Source organism: Oryctolagus cuniculus, chromosome 17 (assembly GCF_964237555.1).
Source record: "Oryctolagus cuniculus chromosome 17, mOryCun1.1, whole genome shotgun sequence".
Taxonomy (NCBI): domain Eukaryota; kingdom Metazoa; phylum Chordata; class Mammalia; order Lagomorpha; family Leporidae; genus Oryctolagus; species Oryctolagus cuniculus.
Window position 1 is genome coordinate 67,657,345 of NC_091448.1, and position 17,479 is coordinate 67,674,823.

Genomic DNA, 17,479 nt, shown 5'->3' on the forward strand with positions numbered 1-17,479 from the left:
CTGTGACGGGGCAGTTTCTGATTTCTTTTGGAGGATTTGAGGGTTAAATTGAGGACCTAACAGGATAGGCTGCATAAGCATGGCCTTTTCTTCCTTCTTAACCTCATCGATTTTTTCTTGAATTTCTTCATCTAACAAATTCTGTAGAAAATAGAGCTTTCTCAACTTATTTCTGTAAGGATGAGAGGGCCTCCTTATGTGGGTTTTCACGTAGCTCAGGGACTTATCTCTATCTTGCACATTTGAAAAAAGCAGTGTAATGAATGGTAATAATGTTGATTCTACATTTTGTAGAATTTCCTCTGAGAAATAAGGCAATATGTAATTCAGTGCACTAATAATGTCACTTTCATTGTTGAAGTCCCGCTGTTCACTCATATGGCCTGGGAAGTCCACACTGTTTCTCTCTGATACTGGGTTCCCTGGCTCAATAGTCAGCTGCTTGCTGGTGTTGTTCTTCCGGGCTTGCAATATCTTCATGAATGCCCCCTTTGGGTTCCCTATAGATGCTTCTTCAACTGTCAAAAAAAGAAGAGACTGCTTTTTGGTACGGAAGACTGATGGGACAGCTTTATGTCAGTCCACAGCCCTACACTCTGATCAATTAAATTAGGAGTCAAATCCAATATTTGGGGTACCATTGAGACTTTAGAGAGAAAAGTAAAACCAAACTCAAACCTATGAAATGGCAACAATAAAGGAGAAAAAGATATTTTTGAGAGTGGCATTCAGAAGAGTTCGCAGTGTTAAAAAGCAGTAACTATGATCAGTATTATTTCATTGGTTTCCAATGACCAACCACTCCAGGCTTAGAATAAGGCTGGAGGACAAATGGCCCCACCCAGCTGCCCCTTCTGTGGCTCTGCCCCTGCTTCTCAGCCACATCATTCCACAGTCCTGCCTCATGCTGAGGGAGCCCAAGGCTTCCTCCCTCCCTCCCTCCCTCCCTCCCTGTGGCCCTATGTTCTTGCTGCCATCACAGGTGTCCATGGCAAAAGATAGGCATGTAAGGGGAGCGAGGGCAGAGATGGTCAAGCCAAGGGGCCTTGCTCCTCACCTCAGTGTGTTCTTTCCCACCCTTGTAAAGGGAGATTAACAATGCTTGTCCTTCTCACCTCTTGAGACGAAGGGAATAATATAATTGGTAGGAAACTGGTCTGGAAGGTGAGCAACACTGTGTAGATGGGTATACAGTTATCACTGTGCTAATGCCTCAGATCCCTGACTGAGATCCGAATTCAAGCTGTCTAAGGAAGAAAGCGGTCACATTTTGGAAGTCACGACATCAGTGGTAATAACCCTCATCTACAGAAGGATACTTAAAATTACCCGAGTGTTCTGTGGATAGAAAAGCGTGAGACTCAGAGCAGGTTCAGAGTTGGACAGTCTACAAGTGCATGGAGGAGCCTTCCGACTCCATCAGAGGAGCCAGGCAGCCATTTCTGGTTATGGAACCAGAAACTCCCCGGCTCCAAATAAAACAGCATCACTTGTACTCTTTTATACAAGTGCAAAAACAAACAACCGCGGTGAGCAGTGTAGACCTGTTCTATAAGACAGAGGGCCCTTGAGGCCCAACACGTAGAAAACCAGTTTATAGACTGTGTGCAAATGAGTTATCATTGAAAAGCAAAGCACCCAAGAGCACAGAACACCACGTGTGTGGTTCCCAACATTGCTTCCTTCCCCTTCCACCTCTTTTCCATGATCCTTTGTGCATATGTAAATTACATAGCGGTAACTATGTTATTAAATTACATAGCGGTGATTGCGAACCTGACTTTCAGCAAGGGAGCAGTGTAGCAATTTAGGGAGTTTAAATCTGAATGAATGAATAAAAATTCAGCAATTAATTACATTGTTACTTTAAACTTGACCCTAAAATTTTAAAATAAGAAATTTAAAACAAATAAATATTAAAAAAAGATCCTCAGGAAGTTCCGACTCACGGCAATGTGTCGTATTTGGCAGGCATTCATTGTCACAGTGAAGCTTGACGGTGTTGCAGACAACCTCGATAGTATGTTTAAATTGGCAGAGGCAGCAGGCCATATGGCTGGGTAAGATCCTATGAATAGAGACAGAGAATTAAGTTACCTGTAAAGGGGTTCCTTGGGTGGGTCAAACAGGTGAGCCAAGGTGCCAGCAAAGGCGTTCTTGAGGTATGTGTGTGGCCAGGGCATTTGGGTAGGAGCCTGGTGGCCAATTGTTGGTCTTGAATATGAGAATAAAGGAAGGAGGGAGAGGTGGCCCAAGGAGGCATAGGCATGGAAGTGGGTGTGGTGTATCCAAAATAAAGTCAACAGGGTGAGCATTGGGCACCATGGATCTGTCGTTTGACTCAGGGGTGTCTCCTTCCAGTTCACAAGTCTCATTGTGGGTTGGGAGTGCACAGGAGGACTTCCCCCAACCTCTGGAGTACTCTTCTCCATCCCTGTTGGAAGTGTTCACTATTAGAAACTACTCTGGTCCCAGAAAAATGACTGACTGCAGTAATTGTTGGAAAAGATGTGGAGAAAAAGGAACACTTGCTCACTGATGGGTGAGTGAAAGTAATTTGACCAGGCAGGTGTTTAGCCCAGCCATGAAGATGCTGCTTGGGACAAGCACATCCCCTTCTGGAGTGCCTGGCTCCATTTCTGATCCCTGTTTCCTGCCAGGGAGTGCCCTGGGATGTGTCAGGTGGTGCTTCCCTAAATACCCAGAAATGGAAAGGCTGCAACTTATGGTAGGTGTGTGTTTTTAAGAAACTGTCAGTCTATTTTCATTATATTTTTTTTTTCAAATTTATCATTTCGAAAGTTTCTGTGGAAGGAAGAGAGAGAAACACACACAAACACATCTTTTCTTTTTTTTTTTCTTTTTGACAGGCAGAGTGGACAGTGAGAGACAGAAACAGAGAGAAAGGTCTTCCTTTTGCCATTGGTTCACCCTCCAATGGCCGCCGTGGCCGGCGCATCGCGCTGATCCAAAGCCAGAAGCCAGGTGCTTTTCCTGGTCTCCCATGCGGGTGCAGGGCCCAAGGACTTGGGCCATCCTCCACTGCACTCCCGGGCCATACCAGAGAGCTGGCCTGGAAGAGGGGCAACCGGGACAGAATCTGGCGCCCCGACCGGGACTAGAACCCAGTGTGCCAGCGCCGCAAGGTGGAAGATTAGCCTATTGAGCCACGGTGCCGACCACATGTTTTCATTAGGTAGTTTACTCCCCAAATGTCTGCGACATGCAGGGCTGGGCCAGGCCAAAGCCAGGAGCTCAGAAACTAGTTTGGTTTTCCATGTGAGGAGCAAGAACTCAAGTCCTTGGGGCATCACCCACTGCCTTCCAGGGTACATGTTAGCAGGAAGCTAGGGTGGAGCAGAGCCGGGACTTGGATCCAGGCATTCTGATGTGGGATTGGAGTATCCCAGGTAGTGGCTTAACGGCTGCACCAAATACCTGCCATCATAAACAGTTTAATTTTTATTTGTTTTATTTTTTAAAGCTTTTATGTAATGAATGCCAATTTCATAGGTACAACTTTAGGAATATAGTGTTTTTTCCTCCATACCTGCCCTCCCACCCCCACTCCCGTCCTACCTCCTACTCCCTCTCCCATCCCATTCTTCATTAAGATTCACTTTTGATTGACTTTATATACAAAAGAGCAACTCTATACTAAGTAAAGATTTCAACACTTTGCACCAACCCCCCACCCCACAACATAAAAAGTACTGTTTGAGAACAAGTTTTGCAGTTAATTCTCATAGTACAGCTCATTAAGGACAGAGTTCCTACAGGGGGGGTAAGTGCAAACAGCTTCATTTCTAATACCCCCAAATTGGAACAACCTAAGTGTTCACAAATAGGTGAATAGATAAACTATGGTAGGTTACACGTAGTGGGCCAGGCTCTTTCTAACCAATAGAATAACCAATGGTTGAGTTGTTACAGATGACTAATGTTACTTCTTTGGGTCCAGGGAAAGCTTCATATAGAAAGAAAAAAAAAAGAAATTATCAACTCCCAACTTGACTCTCACTGGGATTAAACATGACAATAGGTCTGATCTGATTTCATCATCATTTAAAAAAATCATCTATTATTTTTCACTTTATGTTTCTGTGTGGGAGCAAACTGCTGAAATCCTTACTTAATGTATACTAAGCTACTACTGCTTTCCCAGGCCATAGCAGAGAGCTGGATCAGAAGTGGAGCAGCTGGGACTTGAACCAGCTCCCATATGGGAGGCCGGCACTGCAGGTGCCAGCTTGACCCACTACGCCACAGCGCTGGCCTCTGCTCATTGTTATTAGTACCATTTCATCTTATATTTTAGACTCAGGAATACTGGTAGCTTGCTGAAGTGCTTCTCACTCCCAGTGACAAACTTTGGACAGTGACTTGGGAGGTATTAAGATCCAAATATTCTGACCACCCCAAGGCCCTCCGAGACCGACCAGAGGAAGCGGGTCCTCTGTGAGCTGGAAGTCTAATCCCCCTCTGTTGATTGGTTCTCAGTGATCCAGGGGAAAGAAAGCACCAGAACACCCGGTATTTGATTTAAAAGTCTACACCTTGGGGATGTGTTTTCAGGTTCTTGGAGACTGACTTAATGGAAGAAGAGAGGTGAGAGTTCTTGCTGGTGCTGTGCCCCTGGGGAGGGCTTGACTCCCTCGGAGGCTTCTAGAAGCAGTCCTGCTTTTCTTGCCTGTGGCCCCTGTTACTGCATACAATAAATATTTGACAACATTTTAATTTCTCGCCACCTGGCTAGAATTGCTTACGAATATCACACCCATGAATGTAAGCAATTAAGTATTTTATAAGCACCGCTGAGATGCCAATATCAGAAAACAGGACTTGCAGGTGACAGAGGCGGGACGGTCACTCCGTGTTTTCCTCGGGGGCTTCGCTCTCTTCACCTTCTGCCGAGGACTCTGGAGGGGGCGTTTTCTTGGCGGGGGCCTCGCTGAGCTCCCTGTGGGAAGAGAGCAGAGCAAGGCTTCCACTCCTGCCACTCTCCCCGCCTCCCCAAACTCAGTACGGTGAAGTGGCCCTGTCACGTACCCTGCGTCCTTGTCAGGAAACTCTTCCTTTACGGAAGGCTCCTTGTCTGGGGGCAAGTCCTTGGCTTTCTTGCGTGTGCCACCGAAAGGGCTGAGCAGACGCCTCAGCCAGAGTGGCCACCTCAGCCGGAAGAAGCCCTAGGAAAGACAAAAAGACATGTGAATTGAGCATTTTCCCTGCTGTCTCCAGCCACACGCTGCAGCCTCCTCCCATTTACCTGAGTCTCATCTTCCGAACACTTTCTAGGCACTGATTGGTGAAAGCTCCTTGGGGAAAAACACACACAAGACCATTAGAGACGAGTGCCATTGTTCACTTCTCACAGTGTGCATCTCCGGTCTTCCTGGGACGACACATGCACCTCAGCCATCACTGCAGTGAGTGCTCACTACAAGCCTGGGGTCTCAGATGCAGTACCCAGGGCGCTGGGCTTCCAGGAGCCCTCTGTCCCTACAGACCTGCAGTGTCTCTGGGGAGACTTTTGTCTGTTGTCAGTCCCAGTGCCTTTCTCAGCCAAGTGTGCTTGCGCAGTGGGACACACTGCACCACCACACGGGGCAGAAGTATTTTCTCTCTCCAGAGGCATTTGACACCTGCCCCTTTAGGATTTAGCCTCACAAGCATCATTCACTGGGGTGTAGGGAGAAAATGCTTGTGTTTCCATAGCTGCTCTAGTCCCCTATAAATTGAATCCTATGAAGCAATGTCCGAGTCCAATAGCAACGTTACCCAGCTCAAAGATTTTTCTCACTGCAGGGTGTCTGTCACTGATGGAAGATTGAGTTGTGAAACCAGTTTAAAGGGCAAAACCAGTGTGGAAATACAAGGTACCCTTTTTGAATATGATTAAAACAGAAAAAGAGTGCATTGTTTCAGCAACTGCTTGTGTCTACAGAGCGTGTGGGTATTGATTTGCAATAGAAATTGTAGCACACAGCCCAAGCTCACTATGACCAAGGGAGAAGTCCCTGGCTGGGGAGGAACCTTCCTCTCTGTAATACTCACTGGCAGTGTGACTATGGGACCAGTATTGTCCCTTTCTCCTTGTATCCTTACCATAACAGGGAGAGACAAATGGTCTGAGAAGGTGTGATAAAAGGCATAGGCAGCGGGGGTCTGGAAACCAGTAAGTTTTCCAGCCACCTCATACGTTTTACTCTCCAGCAGCCTTGAGGGCGACTGTCCCCCTTCCCCCAGTGTCATGTGTCTTTCCATAGCCCTTCTCCGAGCCTCTGGAAAGGCCTCTGAACTGGCCAGATGCCACCAGCAGCAGGAACAGCACAAACAAAGCCCCTCCCTAGCTGCTGTGTCTCGGAAGGACCACTGACAGCACATGTGTCCGTGCTGGTGCCGTCTCCCCAGCCATGGCTGGGGACCAGATTTGCTGGAATCAGGCAAAACACTCAGATGGATAGTCTTCTGCCTCTGGCAATGTCCTCATTCTAAAATGAGCAGGTTTAAATAGATGAGTTCTCAGTACTCCTCTACTTCTAAAATTCTAATGTAACAATTGTCAGACTGATACTTACGTTGAAGATTTTTCTATGTCTTCTCTTCCTCTTCCTCTATGAGAGTAAATCTTTTTTGTAAGGAAAAGCAATCATTATTCACCATAATGATTCTATCTCCAAATCATTTACCTTCCCTTTCTTTCTCTAAAAGCCTTGCCTGCCCAATAAGATAACTTTTTTGAGGACAGGAATTCTGTCTTGTTAATAGTTCTCACTCTTCCACAGTCCTTGGTCTTGAATGCCTCTGGGACTTAATACATTCTATTGACAGCCAGTCATCAGTGAGTCCTCTTAAAAGTGGAATGGGAGTGCAGCGTCATGCATTTAATCTATACTAATTTGGGAACATGGAAGTTGTAGTCCTTAAACAAAATTTAAAAAATCTGGAAGAAAAAAAAGTGGAGTAGTAGGAAACACCCTTAACCTGCTGAAAGTATGGACCAGAAACCTAAACAATGGTGTTTTAAAGGCAAGAACAGGAGTAGGATACTTATTAGACTGCTACTAGTCATCATTGTTGAAAAGGCTGAAATTAGTGCAATAAGAAAAATAAATGGGGTATAATTACTGCAAAGGAAGAGACAAAACTGTCATCATTTGCATAGGAGATGGTGGACAACCTAAAAAAAAAAGCCCAAGATAATCAGCTGACATTTTGTTGGACGTAACGTGTGGGTCCGGGGAGGTGACTAGGTGCTGAGTCAGGAGAGTAGTACAGTGAATCTCCTGTTTGTTGTGCACCACCAGTGACTAGAGGGAAAATGGAGTACAGAGCCCTTCTTTAATAGCAATAGAAAGGAATAAACTATCTTGGAATAAACTCAACGAAAGTTGTGTAAGATTTATGTGATTAGGATGCTCTTCTGAAGTCCATAAAATGTCATGTTTCTAGGGTATCATAAAGACGTCAGTTCTCAAATTAATCTACAAATTCAAGGCAACTTAACTCAAACCCCAAGAAAACTTTTTACAAAATCTGACCAGCTGCCATCTTTTAGGAAAAAATAGATGATAAAAACTACTAAATTTATGAAGCAGGAGCTGCCCTACACTGAAACTGTGTAGTGTTAGGGTGGGCACTGCCCATGCTGGTCTCTTTCTCATCTCTATGCTGTGATCACTTACTTCTTGTGGCTAGACATGTCTTTTAAAAAACTTTCATTGAAGATAGACAGATTTCATGTATACAGATTCAGGAACATAGTGATACTTTCCACCTTACCCTCCCTCCTGCCCACACTCCCATCCCTTATTCTTCCCCCCTCTCCTATTTCCATTCTTATTTTTTATGAAGATCTATTTTCAGTTAACATTATACTCATAAGATTAACCCTACACTAAGTAAAATGTTCAACAACTAGTATGAAGAAAAAAATTCACTGTTCTTCAACAGTTCACACAAGGGCTATTTAAAATCATCACATCTCAGGGATTTTTCAAGATGGTGGCATAGGGAGGCAGCTTGCTGCTCTAGTCTGGGGGTGGATAGTTTAAAAAAAGTGGAAGGAGTGCAATCTCAGGGAAGGTTTAGGGAGAAAATGGTAGAGGAAACTCCATGCAAATTGGATGGACGCTGTGGACCTATGTGGAGGGTGTGGACTTGCACAGTTTGAGACCCCAGCAGCTGAGAGCCTCAGCACCAGCTTTGGAATGAGGCAAGACCATACTGCAACAGCTCAAGCCACTGGCAATAAAGCTGTGGGAAAAGCCTGGCATGGGTCTGGCTTGGAGCTCTGTGGGGGATGATGTACCTGCCAACCTAGAGCAAAAAAAAGTGGGGGAGTTCACGTTTCTCTCTGCCCGACCTCAGGCACTGGCATGCTGTAACTAGCCAAGAGAGGGCAGGCACCATTTTGGAGATATGTAACAGCTGCTCCAGCTAGTGACCGTGAACCCAGAAACCAACCTAGAGGAGATGCCAGACTCTGGGAGAATTGACAGGGGGCTGGGTGCTTGTGGCTGTGGGAGCCTTGTGTGGTGGGACTGTGAAAACACTGGGCTGTGTGGGAGGGTGCAGGCAAGCTCCAGGGAGGGAACACATCTTAGAGCAGCTTGATGCAGGAATCAGCTGCAGTGCATCAGCTGAACTCATTTAGACAAAGTCTTAGACATTGGAGCAGTGGGATGCTACGTAGATCTAATGACTCTGTAAGACAATACTTTTGTCTTTCGGCTGCATCCTTTCTCCCAAGGGCAGAGACAGTTCCTCGAGGGTGGAGAGTATATAATCTCATCGTTTCAGCAATGAGGAAAGAAATCAGTGGTAGAAGAGAGTACATCAAATCCCTGACACAATTTTGGAGAACTTCTGCCACTTTACTCTGGCCTTCTTACACTTAACCTCTCCAAATGTCCAGTCCCTTGTTATCTCGGTTCCAGTTGCACAGAGATTTCCCACAAGTGGGGTTCCTTTAAAAATCTGTGGAATGTGCTTTTCAAGGGAAAGAGTAAAGCGCATCTCGGTCTTGGTGACTAAAGAGGAAGGTCAGCTCATGGTACGTGGAAAGTGGCATTGATGTACAGTCTGTGGATTCCGAATCTATTACAAAGGAAGGATGCACTCTGGCAACCTGAATGAGTCGTCCCTACCTCAATGAGACAGAAGATGATAACCAGCATTGTGACCACTGCCGTCACAGATATTGCCACGATGAGCTTGTTGTGATAGCCGTGTTCTTGAGCTCCTTTTGCGAGCTAAGAAAGAGCACAGTTTAAAAAGACAGAATAAAGAGCTGGAAAATATGGATGCTAAATATTCAGAACCCCGTTCTTCAGGTGAGTGGCGTAAAAGATCTTAAAAGACCATACAAAATCTGCTGTATTATATATAATCTTGGTATTACTCATTTTCTCTACAGTGTGTTAGGTCTGCCTCCTAACAAAGTGTCACCGTCTTGGCAAAAGTTACATTACCGAGACAAGATCTGGACTGGGAGCCCCTGGTCTTCCCGCGTGGGGTCTCCTAAGTGATGGGAAAGTGCAGATCTCCTGTCCTCACCTTACTCGACTCCTGCTCTTTCTGTCCACTCGGGGCTTCTGTACTCTCATTGATATAGGTCTCAGTCCTCCACTGCTCTGCGTCCCATTCTTCCTTGGCTATCTTTTCTTCCTGCTGCTCACTGAGGAGCTTCATCAGGATGCCTGTTTTGGAGATGAGCTTGGCACAGGGCAGTTGCACCTGGGCCTCAGAGCAGTCCATTTTCAGAGTGCGGATGACGTGAGAAATGAGCCTTCTCACGTCCGTGTTGGGGATGAGGGACTGTAGCTGCTGGTTCAGCTGAATTTCAAACTGTTGCCCCTGGGACAGCATCACGGGGTAGGTGAAGCCTGCGGGCATGGTGGGGGCTTCAGTGCCCTCGCTGGTGTATTCCCACTGTGTTTCCTTGGTTTGGTCCACAGTCGGCATTAGGTCGAACTCGGTCCCAGCAGAATCTGTAGCTGAAGGATCTGTGTGCATTTTGTCGCCAGGGAGCGTTTCTTCATGTGCAGTGGTGTTTTCTGTCAAAATATTTTCTTCGAAAACACGCCCTCCGGAATGGTTTTCCTCCCTAGTGTCTTCTATAGAAGGTTCTCTCAGAGGAGGACTCCCCTGAGAATGCAGGCCTCCAGGGGATGAGAAAGCCTCTCCGGAGGGGGAGTTTATGAGACTCCGCAGTGCAGGGAACGGAGGCCTCTTCCCAGCCGTCAGCCTGTTGAGGGAATTTTTCCTTCTGAACTTCCGACTCAGTTTGGCCTTGGGGGTTCGGAGGACCAGGTGAGAGCGAGTTTTGTGAAAGCGGTAATTTTGTCTGGAATGCCAGATTGGTTTCCCTGCCGCCTTATTTTTAGCTCTAGCATTGGCATCTTCTAAGACAAAAATGGTGTAGGTTAAGTCTTTTCCTTTGTTGTTGATCTCAGAGAGAGATTTTGCAGGGGAGGTAGAAGGCCTGCCCAGGATGTGTTTCTTCAGGAAAGAGGAGGCTGCAGCCTCACGTTCCTTTGTGAGCAAGGGCTCCATGTGCAAGGAGTTTCCGGCCACCTGCCTGGGCCTCTGAGCCACTTGAAGCTCCTTCAGCTCCCTGGAGCCTGCTCTCCCAAGCCTTCTTCCCCCAATGCTCTCCGCAAAGGGCCAGGTGCCCCGTCTCCTCCCGAGGCTCTTCCTCATCTCCTGGAGGTGCCTTTTCCGTAAGCCCTTTGGCCCCTTGATGACTTTTTTCACTCTCTGCAGCCTGTACCCCACACTTGGCATGGTTGCCAGGCTGTTCTCCTGTGACGGGGCAGTTTCTGATTTCTTTTGGAGGGTTTGAGGGTTAAATTGAGGACCTAACAGGATAGGCTGCATAAGCATGGCCTTTTCTTCCTTCTTAACCTCATCGATTTTTTCTTGAATTTCTTCATCTAACAAATTCTGTAGAAAATAGAGCTTTCTCAACTTATTTCTGTAAGGATGAGAGGGCCTCCTTATGTGGGTTTTCACGTAGCTCAGGGACTTATCTCTATCTTGCACATTTGAAAAAAGCAGTGTAATGAATGGTAATAATGTTGATTCTACATTTTGTAGATTTTCCTCTGAGAAATAAGGCAATATGTAATTCAGTGCACTAATAATGTCACTTTCATTGTTGAAGTCCCGCTGTTCACTCATACGGCCTGGGAAGTCCACACTGTTTCTCTCTGATACTGGGTTCCCTGGCTCAATAGTCAGCTGCTTGCTGGTGTTGTTCTTCCGGGCTTGCAATATCTTCATGAATGCCCCCTTTGGGTTCCCTATAGATGCTTCTTCAACTGTCAAAAAAAGAAGAGACTGCTTTTTGGTACGGAAGACTGATGGGACAGCTTTATGTCAGTCCACAGCCCTACACTCTGATCAATTAAATTAGGAGTCAAATCCAATATTTGGGGTACCATTGAGACTTTAGAGAGAAAAGTAAAACCAAACTCAAACCTATGAAATGGCAACAATAAAGGAGAAAAAGATATTTTTGAGAGTGGCATTCAGAAGAGTTCGCAGTGTTAAAAAGCAGTAACTATGATCAGTATTATTTCATTGGTTTCCAATGACCAACCACTCCAGGCTTAGAATAAGGCTGGAGGACAAATGGCCCCACCCAGCTGCCCCTTCTGTGGCTCTGCCCCTGCTTCTCAGCCACATCATTCCACAGTCCTGCCTCATGCTGAGGGAGCCCAAGGCTTCCTCCCTCCCTCCCTCCCTCCCTCCCTGTGGCCCTATGTTCTTGCTGCCATCACAGGTGTCCATGGCAAAAGATAGGCATGTAAGGGGAGCGAGGGCAGAGATGGTCAAGCCAAGGGGCCTTGCTCCTCACCTCAGTGTGTTCTTTCCCACCCTTGTAAAGGGAGATTAACAATGCTTGTCCTTCTCACCTCTTGAGACGAAGGGAATAATATAATTGGTAGGAAACTGGTCTGGAAGGTGAGCAACACTGTGTAGATGGGTATACAGTTATCACTGTGCTAATGCCTCAGATCCCTGACTGAGATCCGAATTCAAGCTGTCTAAGGAAGAAAGCGGTCACATTTTGGAAGTCACGACATCAGTGGTAATAACCCTCATCTACAGAAGGATACTTAAAATTACCCGAGTGTTCTGTGGATAGAAAAGCGTGAGACTCAGAGCAGGTTCAGAGTTGGACAGTCTACAAGTGCATGGAGGAGCCTTCCGACTCCATCAGAGGAGCCAGGCAGCCATTTCTGGTTATGGAACCAGAAACTCCCCGGCTCCAAATAAAACAGCATCACTTGTACTCTTTTATACAAGTGCAAAAACAAACAACCGCGGTGAGCAGTGTAGACCTGTTCTATAAGACAGAGGGCCCTTGAGGCCCAACACGTAGAAAACCAGTTTATAGACTGTGTGCAAATGAGTTATCATTGAAAAGCAAAGCACCCAAGAGCACAGAACACCACGTGTGTGGTTCCCAACATTGCTTCCTTCCCCTTCCACCTCTTTTCCATGATCCTTTGTGCATATGTAAATTACATAGCGGTAACTATGTTATTAAATTACATAGCGGTGATTGCGAACCTGACTTTCAGCAAGGGAGCAGTGTAGCAATTTAGGGAGTTTAAATCTGAATGAATGAATAAAAATTCAGCAATTAATTACATTGTTACTTTAAACTTGACCCTAAAATTTTAAAATAAGAAATTTAAAACAAATAAATATTAAAAAAAGATCCTCAGGAAGTTCCGACTCACGGCAATGTGTCGTATTTGGCAGGCATTCATTGTCACAGTGAAGCTTGACGGTGTTGCAGACAACCTCGATAGTATGTTTAAATTGGCAGAGGCAGCAGGCCATATGGCTGGGTAAGATCCTATGAATAGAGACAGAGAATTAAGTTACCTGTAAAGGGGTTCCTTGGGTGGGTCAAACAGGTGAGCCAAGGTGCCAGCAAAGGCGTTCTTGAGGTATGTGTGTGGCCAGGGCATTTGGGTAGGAGCCTGGTGGCCAATTGTTGGTCTTGAATATGAGAATAAAGGAAGGAGGGAGAGGTGGCCCAAGGAGGCATAGGCATGGAAGTGGGTGTGGTGTATCCAAAATAAAGTCAACAGGGTGAGCATTGGGCACCATGGATCTGTCGTTTGACTCAGGGGTGTCTCCTTCCAGTTCACAAGTCTCATTGTGGGTTGGGAGTGCACAGGAGGACTTCCCCCAACCTCTGGAGTACTCTTCTCCATCCCTGTTGGAAGTGTTCACTATTAGAAACTACTCTGGTCCCAGAAAAATGACTGACTGCAGTAATTGTTGGAAAAGATGTGGAGAAAAAGGAACACTTGCTCACTGATGGGTGAGTGAAAGTAATTTGACCAGGCAGGTGTTTAGCCCAGCCATGAAGATGCTGCTTGGGACAAGCACATCCCCTTCTGGAGTGCCTGGCTCCATTTCTGATCCCTGTTTCCTGCCAGGGAGTGCCCTGGGATGTGTCAGGTGGTGCTTCCCTAAATACCCAGAAATGGAAAGGCTGCAACTTATGGTAGGTGTGTGTTTTTAAGAAACTGTCAGTCTATTTTCATTATATTTTTTTTTTCAAATTTATCATTTCGAAAGTTTCTGTGGAAGGAAGAGAGAGAAACACACACAAACACATCTTTTCTTTTTTTTTTCTTTTTGACAGGCAGAGTGGACAGTGAGAGACAGAAACAGAGAGAAAGGTCTTCCTTTTGCCATTGGTTCACCCTCCAATGGCCGCCGTGGCCGGCGCATCGCGCTGATCCAAAGCCAGAAGCCAGGTGCTTTTCCTGGTCTCCCATGCGGGTGCAGGGCCCAAGGACTTGGGCCATCCTCCACTGCACTCCCGGGCCATACCAGAGAGCTGGCCTGGAAGAGGGGCAACCGGGACAGAATCTGGCGCCCCGACCGGGACTAGAACCCAGTGTGCCAGCGCCGCAAGGCGGAAGATTAGCCTATTGAGCCACGGTGCCGACCACATGTTTTCATTAGGTAGTTTACTCCCCAAATGTCTGCGACATGCAGGGCTGGGCCAGGCCAAAGCCAGGAGCTCAGAAACTAGTTTGGTTTTCCATGTGAGGAGCAAGAACTCAAGTCCTTGGGGCATCACCCACTGCCTTCCAGGGTACATGTTAGCAGGAAGCTAGGGTGGAGCAGAGCCGGGACTTGGATCCAGGCATTCTGATGTGGGATTGGAGTATCCCAGGTAGTGGCTTAACGGCTGCACCAAATACCTGCCATCATAAACAGTTTAATTTTTATTTGTTTTATTTTTTAAAGCTTTTATGTAATGAATGCCAATTTCATAGGTACAACTTTAGGAATATAGTGTTTTTTCCTCCATACCTGCCCTCCCACCCCCACTCCCGTCCTACCTCCTACTCCCTCTCCCATCCCATTCTTCATTAAGATTCACTTTTGATTGACTTTATATACAAAAGAGCAACTCTATACTAAGTAAAGATTTCAACACTTTGCACCAACCCCCCACCCCACAACATAAAAAGTACTGTTTGAGAACAAGTTTTGCAGTTAATTCTCATAGTACAGCTCATTAAGGACAGAGTTCCTACAGGGGGGGTAAGTGCAAACAGCTTCATTTCTAATACCCCCAAATTGGAACAACCTAAGTGTTCACAAATAGGTGAATAGATAAACTATGGTAGGTTACACGTAGTGGGCCAGGCTCTTTCTAACCAATAGAATAACCAATGGTTGAGTTGTTACAGATGACTAATGTTACTTCTTTGGGTCCAGGGAAAGCTTCATATAGAAAGAAAAAAAAAAGAAATTATCAACTCCCAACTTGACTCTCACTGGGATTAAACATGACAATAGGTCTGATCTGATTTCATCATCATTTAAAAAAATCATCTATTATTTTTCACTTTATGTTTCTGTGTGGGAGCAAACTGCTGAAATCCTTACTTAATGTATACTAAGCTGATCTTCTGTATATTAAGATATTCGAAAATGAATCTTGATGTGAATGGAAGGGGAGAGGGAGTGGGAAAGGGGAGGGTTGTGGGTGGGAGGGACGGTATGGGGGGGAAGCCATTGTAATCCATAAATCGTACTTTGGAAATTTATATTCATTAAATAAAAGTTAAAAACAAAACAAAACAAAACAAAAAAAAAAGAAAGAATGCACTCAGAATGCTAAGCTAGTGTTTTACTAGACTTCAATTCTAACAGGAAATTTTCGTTAAGTCCTTTCTACCCCTAACTTCGTATTTTGAAAATTTTCAAGCCTACAAAAATATCCGAAAGATTGGTGTCATGAGTTTACATGTTCTCTCACTTAGATTCAACTGTTGCTAACATTTTGCCACATTCACTTTCCACGTGTGTGTCTCTATGCACTTCTTGGACAAACCATTTGAGAATGAGCTGTAGATATGATGACCTTTTCTTGCTAAACCTGAAGTCTGCGTCTCCTAAGAACAAAGGCATTCTCCTGCATATCCACAACACTATTATCACCCAGTCAGCTTTAACATTAACATCACCGTCTATTGTGGTCCACATGCAGGTGCTCTCAGTTGTCCCAAACATGTCTTGGCTACTTTTAAATCAGGCATTGCATTTTATTTTCATGGCTCTTTAATTTTCTTCAGTTTAGAACTGTTCCTTTTTTGCAGTGTTTCATGGCATTGGGATTTTTGAGGCATTCAAATCAGTTGTTTTACAGCATGCACCTCAATTTATCCTTCTAAGACCAATACTGAATATAATCACCAGGGAACATTTATTTTTTTGAGTGGCTAAGATTTTTTTTAAAAAGTTTTATTTATTTGAAAGGCAGAGTGATGGTTGGGTGCAGGAGAGAGAGAGAATGAGTGGAGGGAGAGGGAGAGGGAGGGAGAGAGAGAGAAAGAATGAACGTGAATAAATCTTCCAGCCACTGGTTCATGCCCCAAATGGCCACCGCAGCTGGGGTTGGGCTGGGTTGAAGTCAGGAGCCAGGAGCCAGGAGCCAGGAACTATATTCAGGTCTCTCCTGGGTGGCAGGGGGTCAAGCACTTTGGTCATCCTGTGCTGCTTTCCCAGGTTCATTAGCAAGGAGCTGGATGGGAAGTGGAGCAGCTGGGACTTGAACTGGCACTCCCATATGGGATGCCAGCATCACAGACAACTTCACCTTATGCCACAACACCAGCCCCGCTAGGGACCATTTCTGGCAGGAACACTGCATCTTGCATAGAGAATGTTGTAGTTTTGCTGCTTACTAAAATGGATGCACTAGGGATGATGTCAGTGATAAAATATTTATTTTTTAGAAGATTTTTATTTATTTGAGAGGTAGAGTTACAAACACAGAAAGGGAGAGACAGAGACAAAGATCTTCCATCTTAAGCTGGTTCACGTCCCAAATGGCCTCAATGGCCAGAGCTGGGCCAATCTGAAGCCAGGAGCCAGGAGCTTCTTCCGGGTCTCCCATGCAGGTGCAGAAGCTCAAGCACTTAGGTCATCTACTGCTTTCCCAGGCCATAGCAGAGAGATGGATCAGAAAAGGAGAAGCCAGGACTGGATCTGGTGCCCATATGGGATGCTGGCACCGCAGGTGGAGACAGCCCACTATACCACAGCGCTGGGCCCCAAATCATTATTTTCAAAAATATTGGCAAATCTGGGGCCGGCACCATGGTGCAGTAGGTTAATCCTTCACCTGCAGCACCGGCATCTCATATGGGCGCTGGTTCTAGTGCCAGCTGCTCTGCTTTTGATCCAGCTCTCTGCTATGGCCTGGGAAAGCAGTGGAAGATGGCCCAAGTCCTTGGGCCCTGCACCCGCATGGGAGACTGGAAAGAAGCACCTGGCTCCTGGCTTCGATCAGTGCAGCTCCAGCCATTTGGGGAGTGAACCATCGGAAGGCTTTTTTCTCTGTGTCTCTCTCTCACTGTCTATAACTCTTATCTGTCAAATAAATAAATAAAATTTTAAAAAATATTGGAAAATCTTTTGAAATTGCTAATGACCTGAGGTATAACTTATTCTTACTAGATAATATTTAAGTATTAAAGACCATTGCACATTAATATGCAATAAAGGGGCCAGCGCTGTGCTGTAGCAGGTTAAGCCTTCACCTGCAGTGTCAGCATCCCTTATAGGCACTGGTTCAAGTCCCAGCTGCTCCGCTTCTGGTCCAGCTCCCTGCTAATGCACTTGGGAAAGCAGCAGAGGATGGTCCAAGTGCTTGGGCTCCTGCTCCCACATGATTCAGAATAAGCTCCGACTCCTGACTTTGGCCTGGCCAAGCCCTGGCTGTTGTGGTCTTTTGAGCTAGGAACCAGCAGATGGAAGATCTTTCTCTCTCTCTGTATTTCTGCATTTCTTTTTTCTTCTTTTTTTTAACTTTTATTTAATGAATATAAATTTCCAAAGTACAGCTTATGGATTACAATGGCTCCCCCCCCCATAACTTCCCTCCCACCCGCAACCCTCCCCTTTCCCTCTCCCTCCCCCTTCC

The 17,479-nt window shown here is 45.7% G+C and overlaps 1 protein-coding gene across 2 annotated transcripts; it reads right to left on the minus strand.

The window, feature by feature from the left end:
- Positions 1–4,719: 4,719 nt before the first annotated feature.
- LOC138846344 (leucine-rich repeat-containing protein 37A2-like) lies at positions 4,720–11,196 on the minus strand. 2 transcript variants are annotated; one of them, XR_011383830.1, is made up of 3 exons: positions 5,267–6,126; positions 5,050–5,186; positions 4,720–4,960 (listed from the first exon to the last, which is right to left on the minus strand). XR_011383830.1 is itself a non-coding variant. In XM_070061772.1 (3 exons), the coding sequence occupies exon 1, from the start codon at positions 11,182–11,184 to the stop codon at positions 9,523–9,525; it is 1,662 nt and encodes a 553-aa protein (XP_069917873.1). In that variant the 5' UTR covers positions 11,185–11,196; the 3' UTR covers positions 4,720–4,960; positions 5,050–5,186; positions 6,579–9,522. The 2 variants fall into 2 exon arrangements, 1 of the variants encoding a protein (XP_069917873.1); XM_070061772.1 differs by lacking the exon at positions 5,267–6,126 and adding an exon at positions 6,579–11,196.
- Between the last annotated feature and the right edge of the window lie 6,283 nt (positions 11,197–17,479).